This window comes from Eulemur rufifrons, chromosome 6 (assembly GCF_041146395.1).
Source record: "Eulemur rufifrons isolate Redbay chromosome 6, OSU_ERuf_1, whole genome shotgun sequence".
NCBI lineage: Eukaryota > Metazoa > Chordata > Mammalia > Primates > Lemuridae > Eulemur > Eulemur rufifrons.
The window spans coordinates 13,098,046-13,117,518 of NC_090988.1; the positions used below are offsets into that span (position 1 = coordinate 13,098,046).

Consider the following 19,473-nt stretch of genomic DNA (forward strand, 5'->3'; position numbering starts at 1 on the left):
TTTTTTTTAAACAACTCATATTCATATGTTTTCCAGTTTCCAAAATGTTGTTACTGTTTTCCCTCCTCCTGTTCTCTTTGTTCTTATATGTTTATGCTTTTTAAAGCCTTTTACTGTGATTTTAGTGGGGCCTTATCCAGAGAATGAAGTAGATGTGTGTGTGTGTGTGTGTGTGTGTGTGTCTGCGTGTGTGTTCAGTCTACTATATTTATCCAGAAGTGTCACAATTTTAATTTTTTTTTTTGAGACTCTGTCGCCCCGGCTAGAGTGCAGTAGTGATCCTCTTGCCTCAGCCTCCCGTAGCTGAACTACAGGTGCACGCCACCATGCCCGGCTAATTTTTCTATTTTTTGTAGAGACGAGGGCTTGCCCTTGCTCAGGCTGCTCTTGAACTCCTGACCTCAGGTGATCATCCTGCCTCAGCATCCCAGAGTGCAAGGATTACAGGTGTGAGCCATTGTACCCGGCCTAGGATTTGAATTGAATGTCATTTTATTTTGGTTTTTACACTGAGTGATAGAGGTGTTGATCTTTTATCTTGATATTTCTTTTATGTAACTTAATTGTTGAGGTCCAGCATTGCATTATCGCTAGAACAGATTAAAAGACTCATTTCCTTGCCAAAGCACAGAATAGCCCAATATACCTCATATTAAGTGCTACAGTACCAGTGGCTTGGGATCTACCGGTTGAGAGCATTGGAAGTTAGAGTAAGCCCCTCGGAATCTGTGTCCGTGGAAGGTCTCAGAAATTTCAAGGTGAGGGAATTTATGTTGTTTCATGTTCCTTGGTCTCAGATTAATTTCAAACCTAGGTCCCTAACTGACAGGAGACGAGAGAAACAGGAAGGATACACAGGGTAAGCGAGGCGGAGATGCAGACGTACGTGCACACAGACACACACATATACACGCTTCTAAAGAGAATGATGCAGACAGGACAGAGAGAATTGGGAGGTGATCAATTAAGACATTAAGTGTTTTGTGACACATGGACGCATCTGCATTTTGCCCTGAGAAGAAGGGCCATCAGCTCATTTTCAGAGGGCTGCTGCCTTCTGCAGCTCACTGCTCAGATCAAAGCAAAACTGTCTGCTTGCATTTTCCAATCAGAATAGGGATGCTAATTTATCCTCCTTAATGTGTGATGGTAAGAGACTCCTTCAATTAACTGAATTCTATAGCCAGCAAAATAAAAGGTATACAAAGAGGCGCAGGCTGGAAGAGCCGAAATTCTCATTAAATCAAAAGGTCCAGCATTCATTACCTCGTGCATCTGAGGCTAAACACTAAATATGGGGATCATCAAAGGAGGTTTAATGGGTTAAATTGAGAATATAATCTAATTAAAATATTAGACATGGTTAAATAGTTCTTTGATATTCATCTGAAGGTTTCATTAAAAATAGGTGCTTGAGGTTTGTATCATAGGAGATTATCAATTTTAAGTAGAGACAACAAATTTAGGGACCTCATCAGCACTACTTCAAAGTGTCACCATTGTGTGGAAGCAGGGAAAATGGGAAAAGACACCGCTGCCAGGTGACAGGGTGGTGATATGATATGAGGCAGGGCCAACCAGGCTTCCTAACAGTGATTTTGATTGTTGTTTGATGGCAAAAAAAAGTGTAAGATTAATTTGGGAGATGATTTGCTACCGAGGAAAGAGTACAATGTAGAGATCTTCACTGGTTTTATTCGGTATGTTCTCAACCTGCTACCTGTGTTGACAACTTCCCAAAGGACAGATGATCAGACTTTCTGGGTTTTAAATTTCTGACAGTTATTTCCCCTAGTGTCACATTGGCACCATAGGGATACCTATTACTTAAATATGTCTTGCAAAAGCTTGACACCCTAGTGACAGAGGGTACCCCGAGAAGCCAGTTTGGCAGTCCCAGTATTGGGGCTGGTCTCTATGAGCTGCCAATTCAGTAAAGGGTATTTTTGAAATCTTATCAGAAATTTCACTAAATACAGTTGCCTGGAATGCTCACTTCATTGTAATCCTCTCAACCTGTTAGAGCTATTTAATAGTGGAAGACCATTTATTCAGCTTATTGAAAATTAATTACTTACATTAGCCAGGTTTGCAAGGGGGAAATGAAAAGGCAATGGAGAGGCAGCAAGGGAGATAAACGCTGTTCACCAATTTTTTTTCTTATTCTCTTTATATTTTCCACATTTTCCTGTATTAAGGGCTAGAGAGAGCTGAAAAATCTATTCATTTTTCCTCATATTGTATCTGGCAATGTGTTTTCATAATATTTTGGAAAAGTCTCAGCTTTCCAGTTATTTTACTGAACCAAAATTAAGTAACCATACATGAAAAATGGGAATATTTTGGACTGGGGAGTAATGTAGGAAATGAGATGAATGAATGTATAAGTAAATGAAAAGTCTGCCATGCAAAACCTTTTGCTTTTTACTGACCAGCTAAATTTGCTTAGGAAATTGGGACATTTTAGGTTTTATCAGTCTCTTTGTGAGAAAGATGTGTGGTTTTGCTAAATGAAGCTACAGGGAAAGTGGAAACAAATACTGTACTAGTCTAGAAGGCAGTGGGCTGAGAGGACAGTTTTGAATATCAGATTTTCAGCTACTCTGAGATCCTACTTCAGTGTATTTTAAAAAGAGGAATAAATATCTAAATATAATTTTTATTAGAATACATATCTTGCGTGTATTTTGCCTTTAGTATAGAGATATTATTTTGTCTGACAACATAGTCAACTTCTTAAAATCATTGTTATAGGGAAAGCGAGAACTATGGATAAACGAAATCCACAGTAATGAAAAAATCTCACTTGGTGCTACCGTTTTAAATCCTTTCCTTACTGAGAAAACAACTAAAGAGGCAAGTGGAGTGTTTCTGTATCTTTCTGTCTCTCTGTTTTTACCCATTGGGAATAGAAATTATGAAAACGTGGTTAGCATTAGGGAGGAGAAGTCCTGTAGTCATCCTATGAATACTTGACAGCTGGGTGAAATATGTATTATTCAAGTCTTATTACTCTAAGAGGAAAAGGTAATCTTAAAAAAAAGACATATTCAGGACAGCAACCCTGATTTTTTCCTTAAGAACTTTACATTTTTAAATGTTACTTCTAATAGGATGGTAATATATATGTTTTGAAGAACATCTTGGCAGGGAATTAGCTAAACTTCAATTCATTTTCTGCTATTTTTCAATAAGTAATTAAAAAAGAATCCCCCTGAGTTGATCTAGTCTGCTATTGTAAGCCATTTGCTATCAACTCAAAGTTCTCAATTAGCTCCTGTGTTGTTATAATTACTGGACGTGTTTTCAAACAACTCCCAGTTAATAACTGTTGGGATGAAGAGTCATTTTCTCACTATAGACTAGACTGTGCACGTTCATGCTTGCTGTGATGTTTTGACAATGATTCATTAGCCAATAATAAGGCCCCGATTGGAACCATTAGGCATCGGTGCCTTTGCTAGGCTTACCTTTTATTTTGTTTCTCAATATTGTCTTTTCTTGACTTGGTTTCTGGATACCTCCCAAGAGACTCCCTACTATACAAAACAATATCATGAAGACAGCTGTCATTAAATTCAGCTACTTGTAAAAAAGCTCCCTTTATGAGGATGCTCTTGTTGGAAACTCAAGATGGAAAAACACAATAAAAAAGAGGCTGTAATAAGAGATAATACATGGTTTAAAGGTCCTTTATTTGCACCAGCTCATAGAGACGAGGCAGCGTAGGTACTATGTCTTTCAATGGCATGTATATAACATCTGGTCAAATCCAGGCCCTCCACCGTTACATCATTCAAATTCGAAGCTCCTTGTTTTCTAATAGGCAGATTGTTTTCACTTCTTGGGTGTTTGAAACATAAATGCTATAAAATTGATCACTGATCCACTTGGGCCCATAAAAGACCAATATTATTGTCATTAGTATAATTTACTCTAAAGAAGGAGCAAAAAAGTGTTTGTCATTCACTGTTTCTGCAGAATCCTCCCCCTCACCTTAACATCCTGGTAGGTTGGTGACATTCTGCTCTATCTTACTATTGTGAGGTGACTTGGGGTCAAATGAAGGGCCATTTTGGTCCATTATTTGATTTGAACCGCAAGGTTTCAGCAAGTGTGTTTTATTTCTTTAGCCAAAGTCATTTTAGATGCCACTTAGCACTATATAAAGAATTTTGAAGTTCTAGATTTTTTACGTCCTGGAGGGTAAGGACTTGCCTTGGGCTTATCACTTAACCATTCACTTAGCCTGCTTCAGCTGTGTGGGCTCTTGACAATGTGTGTGAAAGTGTTTGAAGGATTTAACAATGCTCAGGCTAATATTAATAGAAAAACAGTTGCAAAGTTTTCAAAATGTTCTGGAAAAAAATAGTGTCTTTTTTATTGGTCAGCATCTAAGTTTGTAGTTGCTACTACAACTTTATCAATGTAGTGAAGAAGTTGCCAGATTGTACATGTTAAAAAATTGTTAGGTGCATAGTAATGCATATTTATAAAAGTTGAACTTGATGGAAATTCAGGTCCAAAATTGAAACTCACAGCAACTACATGCTCCTTGCCCACACAAAGAAACAAGAACCTCCTTCCATAGACAAATAATCAAACAGTACTATTCTTGGTGTTGAAGGACAGGGGATTGATTCAGACCTGGCTACTCTCCCTTTACTCTCAGTAGGGCTGATGGACTTCCGATCACTTGTCCTTTCTTGACTTCCGTTTCCTCTTCTGAAAAATTGGCAGTGGAACAAGATAAACTCTTTCCAAGCTCTAAATTCTTTTAAGACACTCTATTAGAAATGGAATATTTAAAAATTTTACCCTTTCCTTTAATATGAAAATATGAGAATGTCTATGTGCATTTAAGTTTAAATTTAAGGCCATTTAGGAAAAAAATTAATGAAAGTTATTTGTTCTATCTCATGTTTCTAGAAATGTCTTCATCGTGTGCCCTGAAGGAGCCTCTTCTTTTACAAATATACTTTAGGAGCAATGTGACTTGTGATTTTTTTTTTTAATTAATTCCTCATATATGATATTTTCCAAATACCAGTGAAACATATTTGCCAGTTTTCTATTTATCTTCAGATATTTGTTATCTTTCCAGACTCCCAATTCTAACTGCTTCCAGTTTTAAGAGAAAGTTATGTATATGCAGCTTTTATGCCACATCATGGTATATGTAAAATATATAGAACATGGGAGTAAATCTCAAAAGCTACTCCTTATGTAACATGTATAGATAAACAGATTTGTCCCAAACTGGTGTTAAAAATAGGCTTTTCTAGATAGGCCCATCTTTCCAACCCATGGAGGAGCAGGAAAAAAAAAAGAAAAAAATAGATAGGCCCATCTAAGAATGCAATACCCATCTAATATAAAGAAGGAAGTAAAAATTAAATCCTCCAATCATTATTTTAAGACAGGGAATTTTTACAATGTTTCAAAAGATAAAAAAATTAAACACTATTTATTAATATTCACAATCAGTAATAAACTATAGAATGTTTTTGTCTTATCTAGTAGTATTATTATTAATTTTTTTTTTTGAGCCAGGGTCTCACTCTGTTGCCTGGGCTGAAGTGCAGTGGCATCATCATAGCTCACTATAACCTTGAATTATTAGGCTGAAGGGATCCTCCTGTCTCAGCCTTCCAACTAGCTGGGACTACAGGCATGCCCCACTATGCCCAGCTAATTTTTAAATTTTTTTTGTAGAGAAAAGGTCTTGCTGTGTTGCCCAGGCTGGTCTCAAACTCCTGGCCTTAAGCGATCCTCCTTGCCTAAGACTCTCAAGTTGCTGGGATTACAGGCATGAGCCACCGCGCCTGGCCCGTCTTAGCTAATATTATTTTTTGTGTGAAAACACACATTTGACAATATTTTAAGATATTTGTGATGGCAAGATACACAGCAAATTTATACACTTGGAGTAAGTAGCTTTGATAAAGTATGTCTCTCAAAGTTGCCTAAGTTAGGCATTTCTGGACTTGTTGGAGGATTTCTAATTAATGCTTTGATGGTCTGTTAGAACAACATTGGGATTTGTTCTGTTTGAGTAGGTTCATCAGATGTACCTTCATTTCATTCAATTTTATATGAAAACCCTTTGCTAAATTTAGAGGTTTTAGTAATTTTTTGAAATATTGTCTTGAAATTTATTGGTGATTAGTTCAATTCAGTTCATTTTAGGAGAAACTAAAGTGTTTATACTTTTTTTTCCTTATTCAGAAGGTAAGAGAGAAACACAAGTAGATAAATTCATTTTTAAGTAATTTCAAGATTTTCATTATGCTAAGGGAGGGTAGAGATAGTTTAAGAAATCAAAAGATCCAATATAAAACCAAAGGCTTTATTCTCTAGTTCTTATTCAAGCCCAGATTCTAATTGATCTGAAAATAAATAATTGAAAATTTTTTCTTCCTAGAAAGTAAAATATGGCACTAAAATCTGATCAGGCCCCATATTTTAAATCCTGCAAAAAGCAAACATGGACTGCAGTTAGATGATACCGATAGGAATGATAGGTCATCACTCCCAATGCAGAGAGGTTGGTTGGAGTTTCTTTTCTCCATGTCCATTCCTGGAGCACTTTTGGTCTCCTACCTAAGGTTGTCTATACAATGTGAAGGACTTTGAAAGCAGCCACAGCCTGTTTTTCCCTTTCGTGTCTGCTCTGCAGTATTTCCAGCAGTGAGATTTCAGGTAAACTTTCTTCTTTTCCAGCATAGGTTGGATTTTTTTTTTCCTTTGATGCTTGATCAGTCAGATTTGATGGTTTGGGTTTTGGGATGGTCTTAGCATATTCCAAAGCCTAAAAGCATAAAGATGACAAAGTGAGCCTAGATCCCTTAAATTAAATCTAGTCTTAGGAAATGTTTATTTATAATATAAGTGGAGACTATTGCTACAGTAACTTACTAAAACGTGGGTGAAAATGGAGATCAAATGGAAAATGCAAATAATGCAATATAACACACAGCTTAAACAAAATAATTTAGCTACAAAATAATGTGTTGTTGGCGGGGCCGGGGGGGAAGAGTTGAAGAATTATACTTACAGTTGTGTCCTCTGGATGCTTTCTTCATATAACTGAGTTTCTTTCAAGTGTTTGGAATAGATTTCTCATGCATTTATTTTGTTTCTGGCAGTTTTATCAAAGCCAAACATCTATTTACAGAGATATTAACAGACCTTTCTATCCCAAGAGGGTTTGTCATAGCTTGAGGCCAAGGACATCACTGTAGTTGAGATAAGTTGAGCCCCCATTATTATACCAGCTATTCTTGCTCCTAAGCTCTGGAAAGTATTAGAGGCTGAAATTTTTTTCTTTCTTTATTATATCTATAGAAACCTACATGCTGAAAAAAGGCAGTCTTTTTTTTTTTTTTTTAGTGATGTCAGTTCTGAAAGGCATTACAATAAAAAGGAGATCACTAAATATGATTTCTAAATTTGTCTTTATATCAGTTTTGTATTTTAATAAGAGTTTATTGATAGCTGAAATGGGAATGCATAGTATACTTTAGGTCCTGGAAGGGGAAAAACATCTAAAACAGAAAGAAAAGCTAGACTTTTCAGTGTGGTAGGTGAATTCTTTAGGAATTCCTAATTATAGATTTGTTGCCTTGAAGCTCTTCATGAAAAAATAATGGATTGGAGAAAAAAGAAAAAGTGGCACCATGGAAACTCAATCAAGTGGATTGAGGTCTTCAAGGTATGAGAAAGAAAGGCAATAAATAGAAAAATGATGGTCTGTGAAAGAGAACACGAAGTACAAATTCCTAGAGGCACCAAAGGATCACTTGTTCCTCATGCAAAGGGTCCCATGTCCTTACTGGGATTGGATAGATCAATGGAGGCAGAGAGTTGCATTGCAAAGCCCTGTGTCTCCATAGTTCCTATTTCAGTCACATCATTACTGATGGTTGCATGACATCTGAGAGGGAGAACATTCTGTGTTTCATGAAATCATTTTTCTTCAATAGAGGAACCTATATATTATGATCCCTATGGAAAAGTGTAGGGGAATGAACTTGAAAGAAACAATGAAGGCCTTTCCTTTGACCTATAAGCAGCAAGATGACAGTGCTTGCCTTAAAAATTTATTTAATGATACAGGATGAAATTGATAGTTAATTGGGATTGCTAATTTCTTCTCAGAAACTCCCTTATTAATTTTTTATGTATGACAAACTTAAAATACTATACTTTGAAGAAAAGATGTGGAGACAATAAACTTCAGGGAAAATAAAGGCCAGCCCTACAGCATTGTGTGTGTGTGTCACCACTGCGTCAGTATCTGTGACTGGTGATGGCGCTGCAGGAATGGCAGTAGCTAAAACATCTGTGTTCCCAAAACGTGGGGGATATTTTTAAGTTAAGAGGTAACGAAATTTCATTTTAATTCTGATCAAAAATATAAATGCCTTGATGTGAATTGCTTACCTTCTGCCGAGGGATGGAAGATTTATTTTCAATTTTTGCTGTTTGTGGTTTTGACAGAACAGATAGTGTCCTCATGTTGTATTCCTTAACTTGTTTTGCGTATTCCTTTTGCTGTATTAATTTTTGCATCTGTTCAGAGCAACAAAGTTATGATGAATGACAGGTCATGCTAGTTCTCTCTGCTCTCTATTTAAAGTCACATTGGTTTTAGTGAGCTGGGCGTATTGTTGTCAGCAGCACAGGAGAAATGCGATTACCTCTCGTAAGGTGACAGCAGTGAAATGGTTAAGTTAATGTTTCTCTTCAAAATAGTCTCTCCGTGAGCAGGAACATCACTGCAATCACACACCCAGTGTTCCCTTAACAGTGGCTAAATCACATTCAGCCCCTTCTTTGTTGCATTTACCCAATTTGTTTTCATTTTTGCTTCCAACTTTGAACTATACTCTCTTTTTATGCCTTGAGTGCAACTGCAGTTAAAACACATTAAATGAAGATCTCCTTTCACTAGAGGAAAGAGAATAAAGTGGATGCACTTTTCAGGGGTTGAAAAACTCTTACCCTAAGTGTCTTCTCTGTAGCCACTCTTCAAAATTATCAGGATAACTCTATCAGGAAAGACCAACAACCACATAACATACACATCTCTTTTCATGTGCACGTGTCCCACTTTTCTGTGCAGGCCCTCAAAACTCAAAGACGGATACATATAACAACATGGGCTAAGCATTTTTATTTTATGGTGAAAGGAGTGTCTGGGTCTCTATTACAAATGCTATTTCAAAAGAGTCTCTATTCAGAGTGAGGCATTTGAATTAGAGTTTAATTCTGGGGGTGCATCCTTAAACAGTTTGCTAAAATATTAATAGATGGGCCAAGTCAAGCCTGGAAACACTATATGTACATTTCACTCACTTTGTCTCTGATGGACTCAAAGTCGGGTCCGAGGCCACCAAGCTTCACGTCTCTTTTCTGGTAACCTTTCAGCTTGGAACTCTAAAAATACAACCAGAGAAACAGTTTCTTTAAGGACTTGTGTGTCTCCCCCAGGTTGTCGTAGCCACACAAGGTAAGAAAGAAACTGAAGAATGGAAGCCCGCGCGCACTGCTGGAGAATGGGTGCATTTCCTGACAATTCTTCCATTTTAATGGTAGTCATCGGTAATAGTCTCTTTGGTGATTTGTAGCTGGTTAGCTAACATGTTTTGACTTTTCCATTTCTGCGATAAAGAAAACTGAAGTTTTGAAAATTATAAATAAAAATGTTCAAGCTAGTGATGTGCTGTTTTGTTATTAACATTTTTAGCATAACATACGTATTACCACTTTGCCACTGCTGCTAGACAGTTCGCTGAACCAAATGACTTCCCTGGGAGAAGCAATCTAAATGCATCAGAGAAGCACAGTGCTTCAAAAAGAGAGTACCCTGTCCAACTAGGTCATAGCATTGCCCATTAGAGATGCTACATAAGAGAAACGAAGGTAGCTTTAAAATTTTGCGATTGATTGATTGATTGGGGGGGAGGAGATAATTTTAAAGGGAAAACCAGTATAAGCCATTTATATTATTCAAAAGAGAGTATTTAAGAGTCTTGGCAAGACTCACTGAGAAAGTCATTTTGTTCAGCCCGTGGGATTTTGGATATTTTGAAGGGCATACATCTGACATGGGAGAGCTTAAGATAGTCCCCAAACTGCTGCTTTCAAAGTCAAAACTGAAGTTTAGACTTGCAACTTCGCCTTGTGGGGAAACCAAATCCTTTTTTGTTCCAGTTTGTTAATTAGTTGGGTTTCCTTTCTGGGAAGGGTAGGAAAGACAATACAAGAGAGATGGTTCGGATGGCAGTAATTATCTTAGTGTATCTAAGTTTACGCTTAAAATGGAGAAAAACTAGCCATATTGAAGAGGCAGCTGTTATGTACTAACTACGGATGATACTACCTGTCTATATATTAATGACAAGGCAAAGGATTTTTATAAATTTTGGAAGCTCCTGTTAATTATTAAGTCCTAAAATATATATCTAATTTGTCCTTTTATTTCTTTTTTGAGACAGGGTCTTGTTCTGTTGCCCAGGCTGGAGTGCAGTGGTGCACACATAGCTTACTGTAACCTTGAACTCCTGGGCTCAAATGGTTCCTCCCTCCTCAGCCTCCTGAGAATCTAGCCTACAGGTGCATCCCTCCACACCTGGCTTATTTTATTTTATTTTTAATTATTTTTTTGTGTAAAGGTGGGGTCTCACTATGTTGCCCAGGCTGATCTGAACTCCTGGGCTCAAGTGATTCTCCTGCCTCAGCCTCCCAAAGTGCTGGGATTACAGGTGTGAGCTACTGTGCCTGGCCTAATTTGTCCTTTTCTAAGATAGATTTAGCAGAGATAGTCCAGTACTTAAAATAGGACATTTCATCATATTAGATATAATTACTGCATGCAACTCCCCAATCTTAAAAATGAACCTGTGTATATACATTGTATCAACCATTACAAAACATGTCCTACTCATAATGGTCCAGAGTCCTCCCAATTAGCTTCTCCACTGTCACTTGCCACTGTAGATATTTGAATGTCAAATACTCTTTCCCCCAGACTCTCAGCACTGAGCTCTGGCCCATGAGTTTGCTGGGGTAGACGATGTGTCTTGAAAAGCTTTTATTCAGGCTGGCACAGGCCCTTGCCCCTTCCCGTTTTTCTTGCCTCAGTGCAGATGTGATTCCTGGAGCTGGAGCTGCTCTCCAGGTACAGCAGCAATCTTGTAGCCAGGAAAAATTACTGGCTCTGATTTTCTTTTAATTGTCTCCTCCTCGGAGGGAAAGTTCTGATGTTTTCAGCTGTGGAACCACCAGTGCTAGCAATCATTGACTTGTAGATTAATTGCATGTAAGAAGAATGGACCCATATTTTGGAAATTGCTATAAATGGTAATTATGTTACTTGCAGCTGAGGGCAATATTTCTAACATCTCAGTGCTTCAGTCTTGTCATTCATAAGGGCCAATATAATGTGCCATATAGGCAGCACGGCTGCACTGCAAGGATTAAAAGCTCTGTTCTAATAGAATTTGCTCCATTAGAATGTTGAACATTTATGGTCAAAACTCTTTCAGTGCATCTAATTCTAAAATGTGAGAGGAGATTTTTTTCTTAAGGAAGTCTTTGGACTAAAATAATTAAAAAATTAATAACATTAAAGTACATGGAAGAAATATTGTTCATTGAAGGGGGTTTCAAAATCACAAGTCCCCTTTAAGGAAACAGAAGCCATTACTCAACAAGATCACTAAAGCTGCTTCCCATTCATTTCATCTGTCTGTTCATATTTTTGTAAAATTGTCCATATGCTACAAATTATTTTTTCCACTAAGCATTTTAGCCTTACACTGTATTTCTCTGTCACGAAATGTTTTTCTAAAATGTGGTTTTGGAACATTCTACATAATATTCTATTGTCTAGTTATAGCTGGATTGTGTAGCTAATCCTCTAAATGTTGAACATTTGAGATCGCCTAGGGTAAGCATTGTTTGTAGGCTACTCTGATTATTTCTTTGAGATAAGTTAATAGCAGTAGAATTATTGAGACAAAATAAACATCTTTAACGCCATCAATTAACACTTCCATTAGCAATGGAGCAAGAAGATTGCTCTTTCTGTCCAAACCTTGATTACACTGGGTATTACCACATTTTAAAACCTTTCCTAATTTTTAATAGGTGAATGAACTCAGATGACTTACACTTTGCAATTGCAAATTTGTTCTTTCTTTCATGCATGCCATCTGTATCATTGTAGTGTAATCACTGAATTACTATTTGCCAAAGAAAACCAATAATGAAAAGGAAGGAAAAAAAAGCCCCCGCTCATATCCAAGCCATAAATCCAATTTGTCCAAAGATGATGAGAAAGAAATGATCAGTGCCCACAAATCACATCCTTAGTCTGAACCAGCTTAACTTTTAATCATGCCACTGACTCACAAAAGACACATTGTGAGGCATGAATAATCGCTCACTGCCCTCCAGCCACAGCTCTCACTGTCGCCTCCAATAGACGTCTTGGCTATCACAGAAGAACAGAGCTGAGGGTCTAGCTCACATATCGACAAGAAGGGACAGAGTGTGGCCCAGAGGGGCCAACTCCAAATGCTGCTGATCCCTTTACAGGATGAAGTGCTTACAGCACAGGGACATTTCTCAAGGGATAGTGATGGCTCCTAACGGAGTTTGTTCTGGGTGACTGGCAATGAAAAATCCTGGATTTACTTCAGTTTGGCGCAAGTAATCTTGATGTGTTCTCAGCGCTGCGGTTCTGTTTGATGTCTCTCCATCAGGAGTCTTTCTCCCCGCTTCATTAAGATATGACTCACATGCCATAAAATTCACCCGCTTAAAGTACAATGCAGTGGTTTTTCGTATACTCACTGAGTTGTGGAAACATCACCACAATCCAGTCTTAGGACATTTTCATCACCCTAAAAAGAAACTCCGTACCCATTAGCAGTCGCTCCCTTTTCCCCCTCCACCCCCAGCCCTAGGCAACCACTAATCTACTTTCTGTCTCTTCAGAAGTCTTTTGTAGGAAAATAATCCCTAGAATTTACTTTGACTTACTTCTCTTTGGCTGTTACAAAACTCAAAGGTCACAGTAGCACAATGCCAAAAGAAAAAAAAGAAGTAAATCAACAAGGATAGTCTTGTTAAGTCTCCAAACACAGGGGAAACAAATTGGAAAATGCATGCGTGCTCTCCACACGTCCCTGATGGGATTCGCTGCTAGTCTCTGCATAACGTGCACATGGGCTGATGTGGACAGACCTTGGCACTACCTGAGGCTTGTTAAGACCAGACCAGCCCCTCTGCACCGGTGTTCACAGGTGGTCGCTTTAGCAGGTGATGGCACAGGACCTTCCCGATGGAAGGTTTCTCTCGGTAATCAATGACAATTCTTCTCAAGCCAGAAGGGCTTCTTATCATAAAGTTGGGACACAGTGTGCCTAACTTGGAAATGACATTGACTATTCTCCGAGGACCGACTTCAGCTCTGAAACGCTGTGCTGTGCTGTGGGGGACACTGCGGAGCTATTCTCCAGAAAATTCCTCAGATGTGTAAGTGTGAGAAAGTTACTGAAAAACAGGACAAGAAACAATGCCTGCAATACTGGGGAACAGCAAGTGAAGGAAATTTGCTCTGCAGTTGCTAAACTTAATCCAAATAAACCTCTTCTTAGAAGCAGTCAAGCGGCAATGCCCAGATTGGCTGTGACCACAAACACATGAGTTAATTACTTCAGCTCAACACAGTCAGCTGTCAGAGAACTTCTTATGCAGTTATTTTGCGGTGGGTTGCAACAGATATTTTCATACTTCTGTCATCCCTTGCACTATGTTAATCTCTCGCTGTCTGACGTCTGGATTTAATGGTATGGACAATGCCTAGTATTCACAAATCGGTCACAACAGAACTGCCAGGAGACGAGGAAGGGTGCTTGGGCCTATTGCCTTTACAAATCCTCAAATTTTTAATGTGATTGGGGGCGATTCCCTTGGAAACCACAAGATTTGATGTGACCAGCAAATGGGCACGACCTGGATAATGATTCCCTCTGTCTGGGGCCCCGGCTACCCGCTGTCCTATACAAATGACTCATTTTAGCCTCTGGAATAGCTTAAAGGACAAAGAGAGCTTCTGTGTGTTTGTCAGATGTAGGCTGAAGGTGTTGGACTGAGAAAATGGATACGTGTGGATTGTAACATTCCCGATGGAGAGCAGGAAGGGAGGGATTTTCCCAGTTGGAAAGAGAGTTAGGGATGCAATAACTGAAGCTCTCCTTCCTCTTCCCTACCCTCCCGTGCTCTTAGATTTCTGGTGATGCACACTGTTGCTGGGGTATTTTCCTCTACTTTTCTCAGTAAAACATAAATTCCAATTACTAAAAGAAGAAAGAAGGAAAAGGAAACACATTTAGTTGATGTGTATTCTTCGCTAGGGACTAAGCTAAGATCTTAATAAATTATTGCATTTGATATCACATGAAATCTACAAAAAGCAAGAATAATTCTAACTGTGCCTATGAGGAAATCGGGGCTCAGGTGAATTAATAAGAACTTGCCCAAGTCACACAGATACCAGGTGACAGAGCTGAGGTGAGAACCGAGGAATGACAGAGTCCATGACTTCCACTAATCCCTGCTGAGTATTGAGTTAAAAGCTTGCTTCTTCAACAACAATCCATAGTTGGCAAGAACCCTAACCCAGAAGGTTCTCTTCCCAGGTAGTGTGTCTGAGCTACTTTTTAGGCCCTGGCAATCTATAAACTCCCGCGAGAACAGGCTGTCCTCACCTTGAGAGCACGCTGGTTCCAAAGCTCTGAATACAGGTCCCTAAAAAACATGTGTGATGTCCAGTTTCCTAGTTCTAGTTTACAAAATCTGTTTGATTTATGAAATACTCGAAAACAGTCTAATAGTATCGTAAAGCCTAACTACCATATGATGATGCTGCTATGGAAAAAGAAGTTACCTGGATTCAAGAAACACATTCCTCCTTCCTTACAGTGGAACCAGGGACTCTCCCAGCTCCAAGCCACTAGTACCAGTTTCCACGGCCTGGGCAGGGGTTAGGGACCCAGCAGAAGGGAGGATGCGAAGGAGTGGAGTTAGAACAAGGAGTTCAGAGAGACCTTGGGGGCCAGGGGTTCCATGAAGGAGCTGCGGTAAGGACTCCAGGGTTGTGGGTGACCAGAAGGCCTGGGGTTTGCAAAGGGGCTCCAAGGGGGGAGCTGCAGAAGTGGGCTGCGGTCATAGCTTGGCCTTGAGCCTTCCTCCTTTTCTTCTCTTTAATATCATCACCTGAGGCCTGTTCTAGGCCAGCTTCCCCTTCTTCTCCTTGAGGCTACCTCCTTTTCTTTTCTCTAAAGGCCCCATGGGAGGGTCCACTAACTTCACAGTCCTGTAACTTGGATGTCTTGCCTACACATCGCAGCCAGAGTGGCCTTTCTAAAATACAAATCTGCCCGTGCTCAGAATTCTTCAATGGCTCCCCTCTGGCCTATAGAATAAAGTCCTTCTTTGAATGGGAAACAAGATCCTCTAAGACCTAGCCCCTCCCTACTTCTCTACTCACACCTCTCAACACTCCATGCCTTCCAGGTTAAGGCACAGTGACACAAAATGCTTCCCTTCCCAGCAGGTGTCATATTGTCACAGCTTCCAAACCTTTGCTCATGCGTCCCCTGCCTGAAATGCTCTTTCAGTCTTTCTTCTTTGCCAACTCTCCACCATCCTCGAAGACTCAGCTCAGAATTCTCTCCCGAAGTTTTGTTTGGTTCCTGGGTTAGGATATGTGTTCTTTTTTATGTTCCTCTGTGTTCCTCATGCATGCCTACTTTCTTTCTTTTTTTCTTTTCTTTTTTTTTTTTTTGGCTTGCTATATTTTACTAAAGTGTTCACACGATATCTGTCTTCCCCAGTTTAATGTATCTGTAAGCTTCTCTGGGGAAGGGCCATGGCTCATTCATCTTTACATCCCAGCACCTACCAAGCTCCTAGTAGGAATTCAACAAATATATATTGAACTGGACTAAGGAATGAACTGCTTAATTCCTCCAACACTGCCTTAGGCCCTTCTGGACTGAGGTGCTCACTCCCCCAGCCCCGGGAGTGCTGTCGGCTGAAGGCTCACAGATAAGTCCCTCCCCAAGAACTGCCCTCAGCCAGTGGAGCTGCTGTGCCCAGTCACCACCCATCCCCAGGGGGTCACTGCCCAGTGGCTGGCTGGTGTGGGGGAACAACAGCCTGGGCCACTTGCCTTTGAAGGGCCATCCCAACCTCAGAACCCTGAGAGCCCTGGCCGAGGCTTCTGCTGCGCCTGTCGTTCTCCCTGTGCCCAGCCCTGCTTCCCTCACCCTGTTACAGGGGGCTTCACTCACTCAACCCCACTTTCTCTTCACTTCAGATATGAGAACGTACCTGGGGAGACTCAGGTTAGAGTAGGGCTTGGGGTGGGGAGTCGAAGTTTCTTTGAGAAAGTGAAGTTTAAGCTGGGGATAAAGGAGGATTATTGACTCTGTAAATGTAGACCCTTCCCTGAGATGACTTGAAAAGGAGGTTGGAATGGACATCCTTGGCAGCAACAACTTCTAGAAAGAAGGGGAAGGAAATCCAGGGAGCAGCAGGGTCTGGAGTGAAGACGTTCCTCGGGGCCACCCGTTGTGGCAGCAGCTCCGTAATGACCATCCCTATTCCAGGGCCATAATTAGGGGAATGAACCAAGGTCCATCGGTCTTATCAAAATTGAAAGGTTACTTGGTAAAATGATGCTTTTGTTACCTTAATGCCGCTCCTTTTCCTATGTTTTTTTCCTTTTTCCAGTTGAAACAGATAACCTTCAGAATTGCTACGACTAATTTTCATTAGGTTTCTTTGGCTTCTCTCTGAACTGAGTTGGGATTCGCTTTCTACCCTTGACAGTATAGGGGGGAGTGTGATGTCGGACGAGGCCCCTGCCCTGGGCTGCACCTCCGTCAGCTGCACCAGGGCTTGCTGATGCTGCTCCATTATCTGAGTGAGCCGCGAGTCTGGAGAAGCTCGGACAGGCTGGCTCTCAGAGGCAGAATGGAATTTCCTTAATGAAAAGAAAAAGCACAAATCTATTAATAAAACCCAGATACATAAGATCTTTAGCGTAAAAGTCTTTATGAACCATTAATTTGATGTATTTATCACTCCCAAATCAAATTAATGACCTTTAGCTTAATCTTTTCATGAACACATTCATTTCTTATTTATCTTAAAAACCATCTTCTTTTTTCTTTAGGACATTCTTGCTCTTATTTAGAAGTTTGGTGCATTCAGAATAGGAAAAACACTATGTTGAAAAGCAAAAAACCTTCTAAAATATCTATGAAATATCTAGAAATGTTGGATTAAATCAAACAAACATCCTTTATATAGATAGTTGAATTTCTAAGAGAGACGAGAATCTCCAAGGACCAAAAACAAAAAAGTAATTCAAACCAAAGTAGATTTTGGATTAGCCGAAGCTATAGATTTCTTTGTGGAAGTTTTGGGTCTAAGACTTGAGTTTTACCAGTGAACACTGGTGCAGGATGTGTGAGATCTTGGCCCCCGTGACGCAGGGAATCAGACTGAGATCGCTGCATAAAGACTGTAACTCTTGAAGGGCCACATCCTCAATAAAATGGTGGATTAATTAAAAACCCACTTATCAGCCTCGAGAAACAACAAAGCAAGCCTGTCTCTCTTGGTCTGGGCTCTGAATAGGAAAAAAACTTGTATGAATTTCTATGGGACAGTATTTGGGGGTTCACATTTACATTACCCATATAATCATGGAAATCCAACACCAAGAAATTAACATAAAAATGACTGTGGATGAGATATACTTCTGTAGTATCTGGCAGAAGCAAATATAAAACTTCTCTGGAGGGAAACACTCCTGCCCAAGCCTTCCTAGGTTTCTAAAGATAACGTAGCTAAACATAAGTTCACAATCCAAAATCCTAGCACATACGAGGAAATAACCTACCAAGTATGAAAGTCAGCAACATACATGTACACACATGCAAATAGCAGTAAGAGACTTCTAAGAACTTCAGATAATAGAATATTAGGTAGTATTTATAAAGTATGTTTAAAATGATTAAAGACATAAAAGAAGAAATAAAAGTCCCAAGAAACGTATTTTGAAAAACTATACTTTGAAAAAAGGAAAGAGATTTTAATCAGAACCAAACAGAAATTCTAGACATGAAAAATATCACTATTGACATTTAAAACTCAATGGATACATTAAAGAGCATATTGGATGCAGCTGAAGGGGAAGTTATTGCACTAGAAAACGTTATCTGAGGAGATTTCTCAGACAGAAGCACCAAGAGATAAAAGATGGAACATAACAAACACAGTTAAAAAGGCATAAGGTCTAGAATAAAAGAATCTAATACATATGTATTTGGCATTCCTGGATCAGAAAATAGGGCAAATTTGGGAAACATGATATTCAAAAGGAAAATAGTTGATCATTTTCCAGAATTTATGAAAGAGATGAATCCTCAGATTTAGGAATCATGGAAGAGTCTAAAGCAAATTTAAAAATTTCTTACCTAGACATATCACAGTGAAGCTTCAGAACACCAAAAAGAGAGGACAGATTTGAAAAACCATTAAGAGGGAAAAAAAGGCAAATTAAAAACAAAAGGAATGATAACTGTATTGACAAAAGATTTTTCAAAGCAACAAAGAAACCAGGAGATACAAAAATAATGTTTTCAAAAAATTGAATTCTTTACCAGGATGAACTATCATTCAAGACAGAGAGTAAAGAAAAGAAACTTCCAGATGAATTTACCAGTAACACATACTTGTTAAAACAACTTCTAAATGATCTACTTCACAAAGAAAGGGTTAAATACAAGAAATAATGTAAGGCAAAGACATTAATAAACAATTGGCTAAATCTAAAACAGCATTAACTCTGTACAACGACAATAAGAGCAGTGACTAATTTTGAAGATATTAGGTGCTGAACAAGTTGCTGACAAAGCAATATGTATGACAGGGTGATTGGAATAAAACAATCTAATACTTTTGAACATGTTCTGAAGGAGAATAGAAATATTAATTTAATGCTACACTATTTAAGCATGTAAGTTTGAAAAGATGAATAATAAGATAATATATACTTGCAAATCAGAAGAGCAAAGTAACAGAGAAAGTCAGTTCACTAGAACATATAAAAGAAAGAGAGAAGCACAGAAAATGCAGAATGATTAGAAAAAACAAATTAATATGGTAGAAATAAATCCACATGTATGAGTAGATAAATGTAAGTAGTTTCAAATCACTAGTTAAAAGTGAGTTTAAGACTGAATAGGGAAACCAAATCGAACATTCTGTTTCAAAGAGACAGACCTGAAACATAAGATTGAAAAGTTTAAAGATGATACGAAAAATATACCAGTCTCAATACTAATTAAAAGAAAGGTGGTGTAGCTATATTAATATCCGACA

The 19,473-nt window shown here is 38.9% G+C and overlaps 1 protein-coding gene across 3 annotated transcripts in view; it reads right to left on the reverse strand.

Moving 5' to 3' along the window:
* Positions 1-6,613: 6,613 nt before the first annotated feature.
* Positions 6,614-19,473, reverse strand: part of JHY (junctional cadherin complex regulator) — a 65,047-nt gene continuing 52,187 nt past the window's right edge. For 2 of the 3 annotated variants that reach the window (XM_069468802.1, XM_069468800.1), the window contains 4 exons: positions 16,771-17,065; positions 9,361-9,441; positions 8,446-8,574; positions 6,614-6,811 (listed from right to left, as the gene is read on the reverse strand). In XM_069468802.1, coding sequence (XP_069324903.1) covers positions 6,614-6,811; positions 8,446-8,574; positions 9,361-9,441; positions 16,771-17,065 — 703 coding nt within the window. The remainder of the gene's footprint in view (positions 6,812-8,445; positions 8,575-9,360; positions 9,442-16,770; positions 17,066-19,473) is intronic. The other variant, XM_069468801.1, reaches the window with a different exon arrangement.